The 19,755-nt window shown below is 38.5% G+C and overlaps 1 protein-coding gene across 7 annotated transcripts in view; it reads left to right on the top strand.

Moving 5' to 3' along the window:
• Positions 1 to 19,755, top strand: part of usp9 (ubiquitin specific peptidase 9) — a 47,718-nt gene that overhangs the window by 11,862 nt on the left and 16,101 nt on the right. For 5 of the 7 annotated variants that reach the window (XM_044366522.1, XM_044366519.1, XM_044366520.1 and 2 more), the window contains exons 5-24: positions 1,284 to 1,396; positions 4,282 to 4,500; positions 5,580 to 5,695; positions 5,821 to 6,072; positions 6,678 to 6,813; positions 6,906 to 7,058; positions 7,505 to 7,609; positions 7,777 to 7,983; positions 8,102 to 8,238; positions 10,940 to 10,978; positions 12,718 to 12,851; positions 12,972 to 13,062; positions 14,792 to 14,905; positions 15,003 to 15,231; positions 16,062 to 16,157; positions 16,345 to 16,556; positions 16,725 to 16,965; positions 17,218 to 17,367; positions 17,769 to 17,889; positions 18,008 to 18,138. In XM_044366522.1, the coding sequence (XP_044222457.1) occupies positions 1,284 to 1,396; positions 4,282 to 4,500; positions 5,580 to 5,695; positions 5,821 to 6,072; positions 6,678 to 6,813; positions 6,906 to 7,058; positions 7,505 to 7,609; positions 7,777 to 7,983; positions 8,102 to 8,238; positions 10,940 to 10,978; positions 12,718 to 12,851; positions 12,972 to 13,062; positions 14,792 to 14,905; positions 15,003 to 15,231; positions 16,062 to 16,157; positions 16,345 to 16,556; positions 16,725 to 16,965; positions 17,218 to 17,367; positions 17,769 to 17,889; positions 18,008 to 18,138 (2,996 nt within the window). The remainder of the gene's footprint in view (positions 1 to 1,283; positions 1,397 to 4,281; positions 4,501 to 5,579; positions 5,696 to 5,820; positions 6,073 to 6,677; positions 6,814 to 6,905; positions 7,059 to 7,504; positions 7,610 to 7,776; positions 7,984 to 8,101; positions 8,239 to 10,939; positions 10,979 to 12,717; positions 12,852 to 12,971; positions 13,063 to 14,791; positions 14,906 to 15,002; positions 15,232 to 16,061; positions 16,158 to 16,344; positions 16,557 to 16,724; positions 16,966 to 17,217; positions 17,368 to 17,768; positions 17,890 to 18,007; positions 18,139 to 19,755) is intronic. The other 2 variants (XM_044366523.1, XM_044366521.1) reach the window with 1 other exon arrangement.

The following is a 19,755-nucleotide window of genomic DNA, read 5'->3' as shown; positions in this document are numbered from 1 at the left end:
GTCAGAAACTCTTCATATTTGAGAAACTGGACCCAACAAATGTTTGCCTTTTTGGTGTTGAAAATTTACTCTAATGAAAGATTTTTAAGTGCAATGAGGTTATATTAGAGGACCAGTGCTAAGATTTAGTGGTCGTATCTAGCGGGGAGGTTGTGGATTGCAATCAACTGAATACCCCTCCCCTCATCCTCCCCTTCCAAGCATGTAGGAGAACCTAAGGTGGCTGCAAAACTCATGAAAAACTTGAAAGTCCCTCTCAAGAGCCAGTGTTTGGTTTGTCCGTTCTGGGCTACTGTAGAAATATGGCGAGCCCCGTGGAAGGGGAGCAACTTCAACTGATTGAAAATAACTGTTGAACAGAGGCTGAAAGATCAGTTCATGAAAAAATGGCAAATTGAGCTCAGAAGTATGACATTGTGATATGGATGTAGAATTCAAACAAGAGCTTAAACCTGAAGAGTATCTGTTGTATGAAAACCATAAATACAGACAGGCTATTTGTAACTTTAAGGTGAACAACACCAGAATTCGCAAAGTCATTGGAAGATATAAAGGGCTGGATAGAAACAAGAGGATCTGTAACCTTTGTAATGACAACCATTTAGGAAACAAATATCATGTTTTGTTTGAACGTAAGCATAATGAATTATAGAGAAAAGTATTTGCCAAAGTATTTAAACTGTCCGTCTGTTTAAATGAATTTTATTACAATCAGATGAACCGAAAGTTATTTGTAAATTAGGTATCTTTTTTGAAGAATATGCTTCCTTTGTTTAAGTAACATTTGTTGTACTTGAACCATGCCGTACACCAACATTTTATTGTTTGTTCTGTTTGTGCTTCATACCATGTGATCATAGTCTTGAGTCACATAAATAAATGACATGAAATTAAATAAATTGCATCACTGCTCTGCTTCATGTTTAGGCTGTGATAGGCAGAGCTTGTAAATATTACATGTTGACTGAATTGACTCAGTACAGTAATTGCAAATATCTTGACAACATTTTGTACGTCAGATATGAAATTTTGTATTGAGACTGACATAAGACTCCAGATGTTCATCATCAAGAAGAAGCCCCCCTATTTTAAAGCCACACCAGGATAAACCCATCCTTGAAACCTTAATGAATCCAAAAAGTTGTCTTTCATTTCCTTGTTTTTGGTCTTAAGTTATTTATTAAAAATAATTAGTAATGTAATTAAGCTCTTTGATGTCTGTAGACATCCCTGCATTTTATATGAATTGTAAGGTATAATATGAGTGATGTCTTTCTTTGCAGGACTGGATGTGAAGTGTGAGGCATGTCAGAGGTTTTTCCGAGATGGTCTGACCATCTCCTTCACAAAGATCCTGACGGACGAGGCAGTCAGTGGCTGGAAGTTTGAGATTCATGTGAGTCTGAATTATTGCTTTACATTTACTTGGAAAACTAGCTTTGATACTTTATTTTTGTTTAAAATTGAACTTTCCAGTTTTATGAAAGAAAAACTTGCTGGTATGTGTAACATATCTTCAAACTAAATTTCAAAAGTGAAAATTGCCCTGATTTACAGTAGATCAACAGTTTTTGGAATTTGACGCCAGATTACAACAACTAATCTTTACTGGTTTAAATGGAAGGAATCAAAGGTGTTATTGACAGAAACTTGTTATTGTCAGGTGGCATGATTCAGTATAGTCAGCTTAACTTTATTTATTCTTTGACATCTTTGGCTTTATCTTATTGGAAGTATGCAGTTTTCAGACCAAGGTCTTGCCTGCAAATTGAGTTTTCTGTTTGGTTTTCCTAGAGCTGAGGAAAGAGGCAACACCAGCAGTAATCAATACTCTTTTTGTTAGAAGTAGCTGAGGTTGGCTGTTGTGTTGTATTAGGGAGATTGATCTCTGTAACCTTTTCACAATAAACGGATGAGACAGAAAGGTTGGAAAGGACACATGGGGGCACAATGTCTTTGTTTCTCCTGTCAACCTTACTTGAACTAATGTTGACCAGGTTTAAAAAAAATACATAAAATCTAAACATATTTTAGCACATTACACAAGATTGTATATTACAGATCTGATAAGTATGTTTTATGATCCACAGCTGTTCTGATTATTCTTATTAGTCACTCAAAAAATATCTATGAAGCAACCAGATTCTTGTAAACTACATGACTGAAATATCTAAAAATTGCTTTGGAATGCTGTAATATCTCATAATTTATAACTTCGGATCTGTAAACCAGTCAGGAGTAGAGATGTGCCAGTATACTGTTTCTACTATATAAAATGGTAACAATACCACCAAGCCTTTCAGTTACCATCATTACCATGATTGTTACCGAGCACCATGAACACAGCCCAGCTCTACTGTCTTTATTATCAATTTTACTTTGATAAACCAAAAGTAAACCAATCAAACAGAAACACAGCAGCTGCTGCAAGACCAGAGAACCAGGCTCCTTGTCTGGTTAGCTCTAGCTAACAGGACATAACTTGCTATTAGCTAGTCAACCTATTGAAGTGCAGCTAGTTTGTGTACACAGAGTCAGAGAGAGAGAGAGCTGCATTGAGATCGCACACATTACATTCTTCCTCACAGATCAGTTTCATCTCTGGCTGAGGAGTTTGTTAGTAGTAATGCAGAGATGGTGTGCAGACGGGCTAGTGGCTTGTAAGAGCCCAAACTGCACTGCTGTCTATAACTATTATGCGTGTACATTCTGCTTTTTAACTATTAACACACAGCAGGAAACACTTGAGTTCTTGATCTACAGAAAGTCCTATAGACAGATGATAAACACTTCGACTGTGAAAGAACCAAAATGAAATTCATGAATTTTACCTGATGTAAAAGTCTGAGGACCAAACCATCATAAATACAAGTGATCAACAATGTGCAAGATTTTTTTTTTTTGGTTCTTTCACAACTATTGATACCCAAAACAAATCAGGACATGTGTATATAATCTAAGAGAAAACAACCAGCCTGCTTTTGTTTGTGGTGTTAGTGTTTTTGATGTCAGTTCATTTTCAGGGTACAGCAATACCCAGTTCACTGTTCAACCAATCATGGTGTGAAGTAATATATTGCAGCATTAATAGTAGTATTTCATGAAAGTTTGATGATAATTGTGATAATATCGCTTACTGTGATATTTTTGGCCACAATAATCATTGCAAGGAAATTTGATACCAGCACATCTCTAGCCAGGGGCCGTGCAGGAGGGGCAGTGGATTGGCATTTTCCTAATAACATAATTAGCAGGCATGCTTTTTATTTGTGTGTGGTGATCTGTGAAGTTTTCACATTACTCGTGTTGATGAAGTGAGATGTGAAGATTATTGGCTAACCTCTGGCATGCTCCTTTCAAGTAGCTCACAAAAAGAGCAAGCTTAGACTTGCTAATAGTATTTCTTCTGACTCCTCACATGTTTTAAATGGAGAGTACCAATTTCCGCCCTCTAATAGGTGATTTAGAGTCCCTCATTTTAAATACAACAGGCTGAAGAATTTTTTTATACATCAGTCTATCCTGCTGCTAAACCAGCAGTAGTGCTGGTAACTGAGATCTGAATCCAGAGGATTTATGTGATATGTATGATTGTCATGACTGTTTGATGTTTAATCTGTGTGTAAATCTCTTGAACAGAACTGTCTAAGGATTACAAAATGAATTTCAATGTAAACTGACAATAAAATTTGTATGGTGATATAATGATCATGATGCCAGTAAAGGCACTAAAACATAAGTCTTACAAGTAAAATGTGAGACTTGACAGGTAGTCTATTTTAGGACTTAAGTCTGTGGCAGCTGTTCTATCATGGTGTGCTTTACTGCAGGGTAATTGGGCAGAAGCCATGAATAATCTAGTATTTCTCCTCATACCAAGTACAGGGTGTTATTGAAATGGCATCTTTAATGACATTCTGTGTTTTTAGAAATAAAGTATATCTAAAATGAGTGGTAAAAGAACCAATAATACATATTTTAAACCTTTACCCAAACTGGACAGTCAGACTCAACTTGTTCAATTCTGATTTGGGTACAGCCCAAATATGTATAGGTTTCAGGCCATAATGGATGAACGTATATAACGGGCGAAAACACAGAAGTCAAATGGTTGTTTATCCCCTAATGTGATCTCACTATCTCACTAATTCCTGAGGAAGAACATTTTCCAGTTTGAATTGAAATTCTCTTCATCATCCTCTCTTGTTTCTTTCTATGTCTCTCGTAGTTAAATGTTTAATTTATTGCTCTTTTCCTCAACACACATATCCTTTTTCACAGAGGTGTATCATCAATAACACACACCGGTTGGTGGAGCTATGTGTGGCCAAGCTCTCTCAGGACTGGTTCCCCCTACTGGAGCTGCTGGCCATGGCCACCAACCCTCACTGCAAGTTCCACATCTACAATGGCACACGGCCCTCTGAGACCGTCCCCGCTGGAGCACAGCTGGCTGACGATGAGCTCTCCGCCCGACCACCAGACCCACGCTCACCTAAGGTGAATAACCACTGCAACTTTCAACCAAACATGAAAATTGTACCCTTGAAATTACCTCAAGATTTGAGGCTGATCTTAGACTTTTTTTCATTCTTATTCTTTCAATTGGTCACTTTTTCGTAAAACTGACCTTATTGATTTTTGCCTACATTCTTTGATTATATAGATGTCTAAAATACACCCTTAATAGTTTGGATTGTTTGTGATATTCCTTAACAAATTACCTTTAAATATAATATACAGTATGTATAAGCATGTAGTACATTCTAATCATCTTATCAGTAGCGGCTATGCAGAAAACAGGCTATTTTATTGGACAGTTTAGAGGACAGTTGTTATTTTTTCCTTCTAGACGGAATCCATAGAGTGGCATTTTAGTCTTACCCGAAGGGCCCCTGTGAAACAAAGAGAATTTGTCTCTGGAGTAGCCTGATAATGAAAAATATGGAACTCAAAGTCAATAAGACACTTAGTGCTTGTGTCAGAAAGCAGATTGTGTAAAAGAGAAGGTGGATACACCAGGGCATAGGAATTTCACAGTGAAAGAGTGATGAATATAGCGTGGGCATGGGTCACTATGAACAGCACTGCAGCACTGCTTGCCTGTCTGAATCTGTTGGCATGGGGCCCAGGTCTACTTAGGGCTTCACTGTGCAACAAAGTCAGACTTTTATTTTGTTTTTAGGGTTGAAATCATTCATCCCTAAATATCAAACCAGAATGTAAACATTTTATTAGTTTAAGATTATTTATTAGCTAAAAAGGAGTTGTTTGAAATCTCTCCCTGTCCCCCTCTAACACAGTATCTCTGCTTTAAGCCTGGGATCTCCTTCTCAAATGAGTCTCAAAGAGAAAATGCTGCACTCAAATGTTATTTTTCAAGCTTTTAATTGGGAACTTAGTCGGAGAAAAAAATCTGGAAATTTGATTTTTCATAAAATAGGGCCAGTTACAACCCCACTTAAAATCTCTTTTAATGGAATTTTAAGACAATGAATTTGTGAATCCAGCTCTGAGTTACCAAATTAAAGGTTACTGAGTCTTCAATGTATTTTTCTCTCTTCATTTCCTATTTACAGGGCTGGCTGGTGGACTTAATAAACAAATTTGGCACGTTAAACGGGTTTCAAATGTTGCACGATCGCTTCATGAGTGGCCAAGCACTGAACGTCCAGATCATCGCTGCACTTATCAAGTAAGCCTGTTAAGGAAGTTGCACAATATTCAACACCATGTCAACGGACTTTCCCTAACATATCATGGGCTAGCAATATACTTAGTAGTTTGTGCGAGCTGATTTTTGTGTTTTCTTCATTACAGGCCTTTTGGCCAGTGTTACGAGTTCCTCACATTGCACACGGTAAAGAAGTACTTCCTTCCAGTCATCGAAATGGTTCCCCAGTTTCTAGAGAATCTCACAGATGAGGAGCTTAAGAAAGAGGCCAAGAATGAAGCCAAAAACGACGCACTGTCCATGATAATCAAGTCTCTGAAGAATCTGGCTTCTCGTGTACCAGGACAGGAGGAGACCGTGAAGAATTTAGAGATTTTTAGGTTAAAAATGATTCTTAGGTGAGTATGAAAAGATCATATCCTAATTAAATTCTTCTCATGAAATTAAGATTTTTGGTAAAGATCGCCTCTAGACATTTTTCAAGATACAGTATTTAGAAATACTTTACTTGGAATAAATATTTGTGTCTGAAGTCCAATTAGCTAATTTAAGTCCCTAAAATTACTTACATCTACTCCTTCTCCCTCATTCAAAACTGCAGAATCTATGAATATGTAAATATTGTTAATTTAAAAATGTAACTGCTGGACACAAGATGTCTCCTACTTCACTGTAAAGTCCATTTTCAGTGTTTGTGCATTGGAGGCTTCAAGTTTCCACATCACACTTGTGTAAATTGCATACTGTACCATGATTGGCTCCAAACTAGTTGTGATGTCACAAATCATTCTTGCACAGAGAAAAATTCCTTTTTCAGCAGATGAATGTGAAAACAGCCTTCTAGTATCAAACTCTGTACATAAATCATTCTGCACAATGGAAGTGAGGGAAGAAAAACACAATTTTGACTAAACGGGGACCTTCAATTTTGAGTGCAATTCTCATCATACACATATAACATGATTTCATGTAAACTAAATAAACTGTGTATTTTTATCACCAGGTTATTGCAAATTTCTTCTTTTAACGGCAAAATGAATGCACTAAATGAAGTTAACAAGGTGATCTCCAGTGTGTCCTACTACACTCATCGGCATAACCCTGAAGAGGAGGAATGGCTGACTGCAGAGCGCATGGCGGTAAGCTCAACTGACTGGTTCTTTACCTTTCTGCTTCATATTGAAGAGTTCTCTTTATCTAACATTCATTGTGTCTCATTTTCCTACCTCAGGAGTGGATCCAGCAGAACCACATCCTGTCCATTGTCCTGAGGGACAGTTTGCACCAGCCACAGTATGTCGAGAAACTGGAGAAGATCCTTCGCTTCGTTATCAAAGAGAAAGCTCTTACAATGCAGGATCTGGACAACATCTGGGCCGCTCAGGTGCACTGCAGCTACAAATATTTTAGTATTATTGTGTTGATGACGTCATCTTCAGAATAAAACGTCAGAACTGCTACTTGATTCAATATTGATATGATAAAACATAACATGATTTTAGAGTGTGGCCTTGTTATTTTGTGTTATACTGAAGGGACACATGTTGTAATGTTTAATTTCTCAAAGTGTTTAAGATGAAAATAGCTTTAAGCTTCTGGCTTTGTTCAATATTTTATGTTTTGGTTAGGTATACATTAATATTATATATAGATTTAAAATGTAAATTGGTAAAATAACATCCAGTCAAAGTACACAGTAGGGATTATGGTTTACTTTACTGTAATGCTAACGCAACAGCAATAAATACTGCAAACACAAAGTTTTCTGCTGATGGGATCTTGTTAAGGAAAAACCCAACAGTCGGGTGTTTTGTGTCTGTACATCTGCAGGCTGGTAAGCATGAGGCCATTGTGAAGAATGTCCATGACCTTCTGGCCAAGCTGGCGTGGGATTTCTCACCTGAGCAGCTTGATCACCTTTTTGACTGTTTCAAGGTGAGTAAGAGTCTTTATAATCAGGCAGGTCACAAATTATGAGGGTTTTTGTACACAACATACAGTTTCATTCAGTTCTGGCTTTATCAGTTTAAGTGTAACATCACAACAACTACTTGTTGTGTCTGCTATCCTAACCTCTGCACTTGGTTGTTCCTCTTGTGCAGGCAAGCTGGACCAATGCCAGCAAGAAGCAGCGTGAAAAACTGCTGGAACTTATCCGGCGCCTGGCTGAGGATGATAAGGATGGGGTGATGGCCCACAAGGTCCTCAACTTGCTGTGGAACCTTGCACACAGCGATGATGTGCCTGTAGACATCATGGACCAGGCTCTTAGTGCTCACATCAAAATATTGGATTACAGTTGCTCACAGGTACATTTTGTGGAGTAGTTGGCATAATGTTTAGAGGGGAATGGCATGAAAAATGACACATGGATGCCATTTTTAACTCTACAAATACTGATAAGTGTTTGTTCCTTTTCACCCATAGGACAGAGACACACAGAAGATCCAGTGGATAGATCGCTTCATAGAGGAGCTACGAACCAATGACAAATGGGTGATCCCTGCCCTGAAGCAAATCAGAGAAATATGTAGCCTCTTTGGAGAAGCTCCTCAGAACCTCAGGTAAGGTTATGACAGAAATCAATTTTATTTTATAGGGCTGGGTTTAAAAAAATTGATATTTCCGTTTCAAATTGGTCTTCATTTAAATTTTCCAATATCGATTCATAAAATCTGAGATCAGTCTTTTAATATATGCCTTTTTCAGTGGATTTTAAATCCGAAATGAATCCAGATATCTTCCCTTAGGCTTGGCGGTGCCTTCAGTGGAGGCGCTCCCGCCATGTTTAACAAGATCTGACCACGAGATTTCATTGTGCAAAGTCTTGAGGCCAGATCTTACTGAACATGGCAGGAGCTGCTCCACTGAAGGTACCGCCAAGCCTGTTGCACAGAAGCATTGTGAGGTAATCACAGCAAAGTGTATATTTTCCTGAGGTATTAGTGATGTTTACATTTGTTTGTAGCCACCCTATTTACACTGGCTGCCTGGTGACACTGCACTAAAGAAAGCACTTATCTGGTCACTCAATACTCAGACTGTAGAGTCTGTAGAGTTGCACCATATTATGTTGACTTCTGTAGTGTGTTCATGTTAAATAAAAAGTACACTAATGTAACTGCTTTGGGGTCAATTCTTAATGTAAACAATATTTTTAGTAATGCACCAGGTAGAGGGTTCCTTGTACAATTTACATCATTGGTTCTCTGAGAATCACTTTCATGTCCAAGCAAAATCGGTATTGTAACTGAAATATCCCTAACCGAATCGATATTGAATTGGGACCTTGTGAATCGGAATCAACTTGATTCGGGAAATGTGAATTGCTACCCAGCCCTATTATTTTACAGGAACACATGCCGGAAAATGCTAATGTTGGCAAGTATGAAGTGTTTACTTGGTATTTTTAGTATGTTATTGTGAATAATGCCCATTTATTTTGCACATAACGCATGAACACTCATAAGAGAAGCAACAAGACCTGAGATTTAATTTGTCACATATTTGACATTCCTGGCATTTTAATCACATTTGCGCAAGAGCTGAGGCAGTCAGCTCTTATGCTTAGTGCCCACAGTAAATGGCCCAGCAGTTTAGCTTCATACCACTGCAGGATAACATCAGAATTTCCCTCTGCAACTCATCCCAGTGCACTAATTAAACATCAGTGCTAACTGACAGGACTGGGAAATACACCCAATATTTTTTTGGTTTTTACTGAGATTAAAAATGTCTCACTGAACCTATTTTTGCTATCAACTACCTGATTTAGACTTTTTTGTATATTCTGAAAATATGTCATGAGTCCCCTTAAATCAAGCATTACAGTTGGACGGTAATTGTTTTTTTTCTTTTTTTTTTCTGTGAAAGTATGGTTTGAGGCAAGGGATGCAAATTTTTCTTGAGTACAATGACAAGAGCTGAAAGGTGCACTTAGCCCACTTACACTTAGCCACTTTATGTGTCTTTGGCTGATCAGATAGCTATCGGATATCAAAAGAGCAACGTGTAAATGTATCCAAGAGGCATTTGAGACTGATCGAAATCAGATTTCCTGAACATCCTCTGGAGTTGGTTTGAGATGCATTCTAGCCAGATGTTAAAAAGCTCTAAATGTATTTGTCTCTCCAAGACACACATCTGAGCCTTACTCCTTCAAAGTGTTAACTAGTCAATAAAAGTCAGTTAAAATTACACTGAAATTAGTTGTTGTTCTCCCTGTCTTATCAAAGCAAGAGGAAAAACCACTTTAGCAGTTTCAACACATACAATCATACAGAAGGCACACCTGGCTGTTGTAGCTTCTGTCTGATCCCTGATCAGTCCAATCACTGAATGATCCATGTAGTTGAGAACTTTGACCTGTATGGGTGAGGGAGGGCCTGTGAAGATGATATAACTTACAAACAAAGAGTGATTGCAATCAGATCTGTGATCTGGCCAACAGACTCATATATGTGGCTAAGTGTACAAGAAATTGTATTGTAATTGCATCTGGATTTTATCTGCATACGAGATACTTGAAATGACAAGTGTAAATTGAGCCTAACTTTGTTTGCTTTTTTATACTTAAAGTAAACTTTAACTGCTGTTGAAAGATGGAGCTGGGTTATGTTGATATATTTAAGCCCTTAACCACCTCAAACCCTTGCATAAACTCAATCAGTCAATCACATCCAACCTTTCAAAATGCACATTTCTTTCTACAACTAACTAGCTAGTTAGTTAGCTTACTAGATTAGATGGCTAACTAGCCAGTTAGCTCTAAAATCTGGTAGCGATCTTATTCAGTCAGTTTTCAGTAAATATTAAAGTTACTGTTTGTGTTTGCATGATTTTTTTAAATGATAGGACTTTTTCACAGCAGGCATTTTGACTTGTCATAGTATTTACACCTGTGCTCTTCCTACTATGACATGTCAAAATGTCTTCTGTGAAAAAGGCATATTTACATACATGCTGATAAGAAGAGGTGTGTAGGTTTAGCATAATTTAAAACTTGTTCTGTCTCTGAATTGTACTATATAGGCTACATGAAGGTTGTCAGGGAGCTGTAGTAGTTTAAAGATAATTTTTAATCAGGATGTACAGCCCTAACAAACAAAAGCATTCATTCAATGTTACCATGGTAAATTTGTGAAATTATTGTAATTATTGATTTGAGCTTATATTGTTTGGCATTAATCGTAACTAATTTTGAAGTAGTGTTTTTTTCCTAGTCCCTGTAGAAAATATGTAGTATACATGCCTGTTGTTTTTCAGAAAGAAAATGCCAATTAACATACAAACGAACTTAGTGGGGTAAGTTGAGTGCTAATTCCAGGGTTCTACCTATTTCTGTGTTACGTCAAGTCTAACTTTCTCTTTGACATGTTTATAACATGTACTATATAATGTAAATCTCTGTCATGAATCTGCTTTAAGCAATCCTTTCTTGGGTTTCATCTCAAATGACTCATTCCTCATTCAAGCTCCTGTCCAAAGTCCTGCACATGTGTAGTTCAGTATATCAAGACACAAAAATAATAGCATGTAGTTCTAATTTAGGGGCTCCAGGGGAACATTAAATTACACCTTCCTTGCTCCTGCCTTCTGCGTTGCCAAGGTTTGTAAAAGAATTGTTTGCTCGTCCATCATATTCTTTGTTGGAGCTCCTGACTTTAGGTTTAAGACATTGAAAATGAGGCCTAAAGAGATCATAGATGATAGATCAGTACTAAAAGCTACATTATTAGTCATAGTGTATGATTATGATATAATAAGTACTGGTAATTACATCACTAGTTTATTCTTAGATTATTTAATTTCATGTAATTTGATTTCCTTATCAAGAAATATAATATAGCTTGAAGCACAAGTGTTTATATTGTATATGTACATGTAGTTATGTATGTATGCAATGTTATTATAGCTCTTTATTTACATAATCACATAAAAATTGTTGTAGTTATTTTTTCATACGGATGCTGGGAAGACCGGCTGTTGCACTGTTTGCAGCTAACAGGGATGCAATAAACTAACTAAACATATTGAATGCAATTTCAGGTTAGATAAAATTAATGTGTGATTACTGAATCCAAGCCAAGTCCAAAACAATGTGCAAGGCATGGTCATTGTTCTGAGGAGCAGAATTTTTTGGGTGCACTCCATCTAACATGCTTAATTTCTGTAGGAGCACTTGGTGGGAGTTTTTGTGCAGTTTTTCAGTACTGTGAACCCAAGCCATAGTCCATACACAGAATAGTCCTTTTAATCTGGACAGTTACACAACTAAATGAAAGGTCCTTTGAGATGGAGCCCAATTCTTCCTGATGCCAGCTCCTTTCAGCTCAAATGATTCAATGCAAAATATCAGGGGTATTTCATGCCTTGAACCCACTTATCCAAACTTATGCTTGTATCATTCTAACTCAACAGTTTGTTTTCATGCATTTAATATGCATGTAGATTTTTTTATTTGGGAAATGTACTTGTTGACACAAGAATGTCTTTTTTTTTTTTTTTTTAGATTGTAGTTGTGCAATTGAGCATAATCTAGCCACTGCTATTCAGTAAACTGAGTCTTAATGCATCTGCAGCAGTTTGATAAATGTGAGCCAACTTCCTGTATAATACCATTTTCATTGGTAATTTGAAATGATTTTAGTATGTTGCAGATTGCCATGTGACTCTTTCTAGTACAGTGGCTATCAAAACTAAATCATGGATTATTTGGTTCTTTAGTTTGATTTTCAAGTCAAAAATCTTTTATGTGGAAGCAAGGCAGGAAATGGCCTTTATTGATATGGCGTCTTCTGCTGGTTATTCTATGACATACATATACACACACTCAAATATACCAAAAGCTGCTTTCTTTATGTCCCTGATAGAAACAAATGAGAAATCAGTCATGCTATGTTTTCTGTAATCAGAAATTGTTACTAAAAGTAAGCAATGTCAGCTTCACTCTCACTTTGTTTTTTAGTCTTGCTTGCATCCTCACTTAATATCTGTTTTTGTCCCCCTTACATCGACCACTCCTCCTGCTGTTCTCTCTTCAGTCAAACCCAGAGAAGTCCTCATGTGTTTTATCGCCATGACCTGATCAACCAGCTGCAACATAACCATGCTCTGGTCACCCTGGTGGCTGAGAACCTCTCTGCCTACATGGAGACAATGAGGCAGTTCTCCAAAGGTACGCTGTCAGGGCCAGAAATAGCCCTTTGTGTTAGTTGGACATTTCATTGCCATACAGCTGTTGAATCGGGAACGTGCACTGCCTGCAGTCTGACTGGTTGTATGTCTACTTTTATAGAAGAACAGGCCGAGTTTGACCCTCAGACGGTCAGGCCAGGAAGCCGCTACAGCCATGTCCAGGAAGTACAGGAGCGACTCAACTTCCTGAGGTACAATATTACCTTAACTCTTTGAAACACTGAAATACAAGCAAGGATCTTATATTTCCCTGAAAGCTGAGACTACAGCTAGGAATAGAAAAAAATAAAATGAATGTGAAAATCTTTATTATCAAGCATATTCTGCCTTTTATGCATTTTCATACTTCAGCCTCTAATAAAAATGGCCAGTGCATTGCCACTAGATCAATCCAATCACTATCATGCCCATTCAAAGACAAATCTGTCATTTGTCAGTTTTATAAAATTAGCTCTCATTAGTAGTATTAGCACAGATAATGTTGAAATGGGTATAATGATGGAATATCAGTGTTCAGTTATTTTAAAAAAACAAAACTGTTGTATTTGTGCAACTGTTGACAGTGGCTAGACAGTCCATAGTTGATTTTTATCTGTTTTGATTTTACAGCTTTGTCGAAATCTGGGGTAATATTTATCATAATGTAGAAAGAAAAACAGACTTACAGCTCAGGCCTTGAGTGATGATGGAAAAATACTCACATGCAGCCTATAAGCACTAGGGCTGTAGTCTCCTGGTCGACTGGTCAATTAGTTAGTCAATATGCGTCCGACCAAATTCTCATGAACCTGTGAAAACGGGTATATTCAAAACACTGACAAATCACCCAACCTAACTGCACTCAACGTTTACTGAACCGTGTTTCTCAGAACTATTTTGAATGAGGTGTTGTCTAACCATGTGGGAAATCAAGAGTATTTAAAGTTTTAGGTCGCTCCCAGACCCAGAACCAGGAGAGAGCAATGAGAGCAAGAAAGGGGGAGAAGGAGAGAAAGGGGCGTATAATAACTTAGACATAAATAATAATGAGAAAAAATAAATGAATACAATTCTGCCCTGGCCCAGCTGTCCTGACCTATCCTGGTTTCACCCTGGCACCCCTTCATTCTCAGAACCCAACAAGAGATGCCCCCTAACAGCACTGTAGCTTTCTTTTTTCCTCCTCCTTCTTCTGCTCCTCCTCAAACTGCAAAAAATGTCAATTATGACTCTTTGTATTATGAATTTTTGTTCCATGGAGGTTTTTTATTTGTAAAACTTTCCTGGAGCGGAGAGAGGCCATTTACATTGTGATGACGTCACAGATTTTTAAAGTCTATGGGCCAAGCGGGAACTCGCAGGCAGGGCCAGCAGGGGAAACACCACTGTGCATATTCAGTGGGCCGCACAACATTGAAACAAACCCAGAGGCTAGAAAGTTTTTTTTGGCATATGCACCAGACAAGCAATTGAATTGATTTGAATGGGCACCATTTTCGGTCTGGTATCCTGCTCTTATAATACATCGATGTTTTGCCCCCTCTGCACTCTCAACACACACACACACACACACACACACACACACAGGCATCCAGTATTAAGCCAAAATCGTATTTCTTTATTCAGTTTTTGTTCATGTTGTAGTTGTTGAACAACTACACTTTAAGGCGGCACGAAAAGCCGAAAGTCATAGAGAGGTGGAAGACGTGATATTTTGAAGATATGTGGATAACTGGGCACATTTTCAGACACTGACAGTTTCTCCTGGAAGGCATTCATAGTGTTTCACATGAAAAAGAGAGCTGAAGAGAAGTTCAGACCCTGCCTCCTTTTTCACTTCCACACACATGGCCAATCACGACATGAAGTGGATGTGAATGTCAGATAATCTGTCAGAAGTTACAGAAATGGCTGTAAACTCTTTTCTTTGTTTTTTACCAGGTTCCTTCTAAAAGATGGCCAGCTGTGGCTGTGCGCCCCTCAGGCCAAGCAGATCTGGAAGTGTCTTGCTGAGAATGCAGTGTTTCTCTGTGACCGTGAGGCCTGCTTCAAATGGTAATGTCTGATTTGATATCTTCTTGCCTTTGATTTGAATGATCTCCCTTACATTCATTAACCAGAAAACTTGTCCACTCTGAATGCTGTGATACAGGTACTCCAAGCTGATGGGTGATGAGCCTGACCTGGACCCAGACATCAATAAGGACTTCTTTGAGAACAATGTTCTGCAGTTGGACCCATCTCTGCTGACAGAGAATGGCATGAAGTGCTTTGAGAGGTTCTTCAAGGCAGTCAACTGCAGGGAGGGCAAACTGGTAGCAAAGCGCAGGGCCTACATGATGGATGACCTGGAACTAATAGGCCTGGACTACCTCTGGAGGGTGAGGGGATTTGTTGCAACAGGCGCACATAAACAGATGTTTCTATTCATTTGGGATGGAGGCATGTTTCAGAAAACTATTTTGGTTTCCCTTTTTGTGCAGTACACTTATATAATAGGGTTTAGAAACAAAATCTAATATCTTGAAGACTGGAAAAGACATCTCCATATAGTCACCTTGAGCACCACTTCGATATCTATAACTAACAGAGTTACAGTCTGATTCTGAAAGCTTCTGGTCAGAGTTAGTTTTAAATAACTGTGTTTTGCAAAAAGGCACACGTTGGTGATATGTATAGGCTGCTTTGACTATATGACCAGTTACTGGTCCTCTTCCCAGTAATTGGTTAGGCTCATGTCACGCTCACTCTTTCCATAGCTGCATCCTGCAGTTTATCAGTACTATACACTTATATCCTTAAGATAGGAATTGCTTTGTCAACAACAATTTTTCAGTCGACATGTTTTTGAGATCCTGTCTTACTTTGTGGTCATTTAACTGTGACTGTAAGGAGGATGAGAATAACTACCGTACTTGATCATTGTAAATCTACAATACTCATGTACAGTCCCCTAGACCCCCTAGTATCTTGTCTCCTCCTCTCCTCCTTTTGTTTACCACTGTTATGCAAAAGAAAAATGTACAAAAACAGTACTCCTGTTAGCACACAGTGTCTTGCCCCCTCTTGTGTCCTGAGTGGTAAATAATGAAGCTCCACTGAGTTCAACGGACCTCCACAGACTTGTATACATGAAAAGCAGACTCCCAGCTCGGAGATCCCTGCTTGGGGAAAAAAAGACTATTTTTTTCCATTTTCTCCTCCCTCCCAGGTGGTAATTCAAGGAAGCGATGACATCGCCAGCCGAGCTATAGACCTGCTGAAAGAGATCTACACCAATCTCGGACCAAAACTGCAAGTCAATCAGGTACAGGAACAGTTCTGTCTCCAAGCAGCAGTTTAATCTTCTTGTGTCTACTTTTTTCTCTTTTCTTGTTCCTGTCCCCCCTCTCTGTCTATGTACATCTGTCAATAAATGTACTGTTTAGAGGTCAATTCAAGTCATCGACATCTGCTATAATGACAAGGTGCTGATCTATTTCCTCTCCCTGTAGGTGGAAATTCATGAAGATTTCATCCAGTCATGTTTTGACCGTCTGAAGGCATCCTATGACACCCTGTGTGTGTTGGATGGAGACAAAGACAGTATCAACTGCGCCCGTCAGGAGGCTATCCGCATGGTGCGGGTTCTCACTGTGCTCAAAGAATACATCAATGAGTGTGACAGTGACTACCATGAGGAGCGGACTATACTGCCGATGTCAAGGTATAATGTCACAGTGCTTCATTTAGCATGAATAGATGTTAACATTTGACATCAGCTTGACACAAAAATAAACACCAAAATTGCAAAGAATCAAAAATGTCTTTGTCTGCACTGCTTAGACTACATGTCTTAACCGGTTCGCATCTTTTTCTCCTATTTCTCTTTCAGAGCTTTCAGGGGGAAACACATCACATTGATCGTACGTTTCCCCAACCAGGGGCGTCAGGTGGACGACCTGGATATCTGGTCACACACCAATGACACAATTGGTTCAGTTCGGCGTGGCATCCTGAACCGAATCAAAGCGAATGCTGCACATACTAAAATAGAGCTCTTTATTGGTGGAGAGGTTGTTGACCCAGCTGACGACAGGAAACTGATTGGACAGCTCAATCTGAAGGACAAAACGGTGAGAATGTTGGACTGGTGTTGTTTTTTTGCATTTAATTAAATCTCCATTAAATTTGCTGTGCTCTGTTCTGATTTTGTATGTGCATACATATTATAAGAACTTTTATTTTTTATGTTCATTAATAATTCATGAATAGATCCTATTCACTGTGTTCACATCCGAATTATGATTTTGATCACAAGAGAATTGATGGTTAGTTTTATTCCATCAATCAGATCAGCATTAACTCACTGTCATCTTTTTTTGTAGTTGATCACGGCCAAGCTTACCCAGGTGAGTGCCAACATGCCCTCAAGCCCAGACAGCTCCTCTGACTCATCCACTGGCTCTCCTGGTAACCATGGCAACCACTACAGCGATGGGCCCAACCCTGAGGTGGAGAGCTGTCTTCCTGGTGTGGTGAGTTTACAGCACAGACACTATGAGGCTATTTCAGTGTCATTGGCTTATACTTAAGTTGTGCCATGCTAATAAAGCCTGAATGATGTTTCGATTAAATCAGTAACTCTGTGACAGATCTTGCGTATGAGAATGTGATTAGTCAACGTATACATTTCATAACCCATTTGGAGAGCAATTTATGTAATTTTAAGCAATTTACCCAGTCCTTTTTTCTTATTACTCAACATTTTTTATTAGATTTCTTATTTATTATCTTTTAGTCAATTAGGGAACCTTATATCACACATTACATTATTTTAAGTCAAATTTTCAATGAAATGTTGGCATCCCTCAGTAGTAATAGTGGTGTGTCATTGTGTGAACAGTAGCATTGTAACACCCTCTGCCCTATTTCACAGATTATGTCGCTGCATCTGCGCTACATCTCCTTCCTGTGGCAGGTGGCTGACCTGGGCTGCAACCTCAACATGCCTCTGCTTAGAGATGGGGCCAGAGTTCTCATGAAACTCATGCCTCCAGGTACACATGGACCTATGCTTTCAATATTATTCAGCCATTTCACTGGATGGAAATGTACACAAACACACACAGGCAATGGTAACCCAATGTCATGTTTGTGTTGTTTGTGTTTCCTCAGATAACACTACAGTGGAGAACCTGCGAGCTGTGTGTCTGGACCATGCCAAGCTTGGTGAGAACAGCCTCAGTCCTTCACTGGACTCGCGCTTCTTCGGCCCCTCACCCTCACAAGTTCTCTACCTTATTGAGGTGGGTGTCAGATTTGCATCACAAATTGTGATTCTTTCTGTGCGCTGTTTACCACATGGTTGTACCTGTGATGTAGTTGTCTATTATTGTGTGTTCAGGCTTTCCTTCAGGAATGTTTTTAGCAGAGGTGGTTAGCCACCCGGGTACTGACGCATCTGATGTCAAGATCAATTAAGTTAAAAGATTACTAAACTGAAGCCACACTCATTAAATAGCATTTGCTGTGAGAAATGGCTCCACTGCTCTTTTCCCTGAAGGTTGTTGCTTTATTTTATTCAAGAGTATACATTTTTTATTAAGGCTGCAACTATCGATTATTTTTTTGATTATTCTATCCATTATTTTCTGATCAGTTGATTAATCCACCCACTTACCAATAAATAACCATAACTTCCACCATTAGTCTTTCAACCTTTTTTCAAGTATTTTCTGATAAAAAATACTTATTTTACAAATTTCCCAATATGTGGGGTGAGCATATAGTGACATCCTATTAATGCCTCTCCCTAAGACACAAAAAGACACACAAAATAAAATCAGTGACATAATTTAACATGAAATCTATGAATGAAGGAGCCATTTCAAATTTTATAACTTTTACCTAATGATACTATTTATCACAAAAGTTAAGATTTATTCAGTGTAGGCCTAATCAGGAAAGGTGGTGTTATGCCTCCATACCAGCGACAGCGTGGCCAGTGGCATTTTATTTTTTGGTTGTCTGTATGTCTGTCCGACTCGAGGATGAACTGATAAGAGTTTGGTGGTCAAAGGTCAAGGTCACTGTGACCTCACAAAACATGGTTTTGGCCAAAACTCAAGAGTTTATACGCTAATTATGACAAAGTTTAACACAGATGTCTAATAGGATAAAATGTTGAAGTGATGACATTTTATATCCAGAAGGTCGAAGGTCAACTTCACTGTGACATCATAATGTTCTGCAAAAACACTTTTCTGATCATTATTCAACGCCATAACTCAGGAACAGAAGGGGAGATTGTGACCATATTTCAGGATACTGAATTGGTGACACTAATCTTGGGTGAACACCCTGAAACTGTGGTCATTGTGTAAATCTTCTGTGTGTGAAGCATCCATTTTAGAATTTGTAGTTTCTTTGCAGCAACGTCTATATCTGAAGCATTGTCTACTGTCATGGCTACAACTTTGTGTTCTATCAGAATCAGCTTTACTGGCCAAGCATGTGAACACGTACAAGGAAAATACACTTAAAACCTTTTTATTAAATTCCTTCAATGTCTTCACTACAAATAATATGAGTCTGGACAGACATGGATGTAAACTACAACTTGACTGGTTGGTGGAGGCATACAACCACAAGGCGGTATTTCTAGTTTACTATGTTCAGCCATTAATTACCATAGATGGTATTGAGTATGATTTAATGGTTAGTGCCGATTGCAATCAGAAATGCACTTGTATTATTTATCTGCAGCGGTTGCTCACACCAACTTACAGCCTGTAACAGTAAGTTAGTGGAAAGTTAGTTTTATAGGTCCATATGTGCATAGACAAACTGCTTACAACTTAAAAATGCGCTGGAAAGCGGCGTTGCCATACTAGCCATTAGCCTCTGCTATAAGGAGTCTTCGT

Source organism: Thunnus albacares, chromosome 11, assembly GCF_914725855.1.
Source record: "Thunnus albacares chromosome 11, fThuAlb1.1, whole genome shotgun sequence".
Lineage (NCBI taxonomy): Eukaryota > Metazoa > Chordata > Actinopteri > Scombriformes > Scombridae > Thunnus > Thunnus albacares.
Note: the sequence above shows the minus strand (reverse complement) of the source record. Positions and strands in the feature narration are given on the sequence as shown.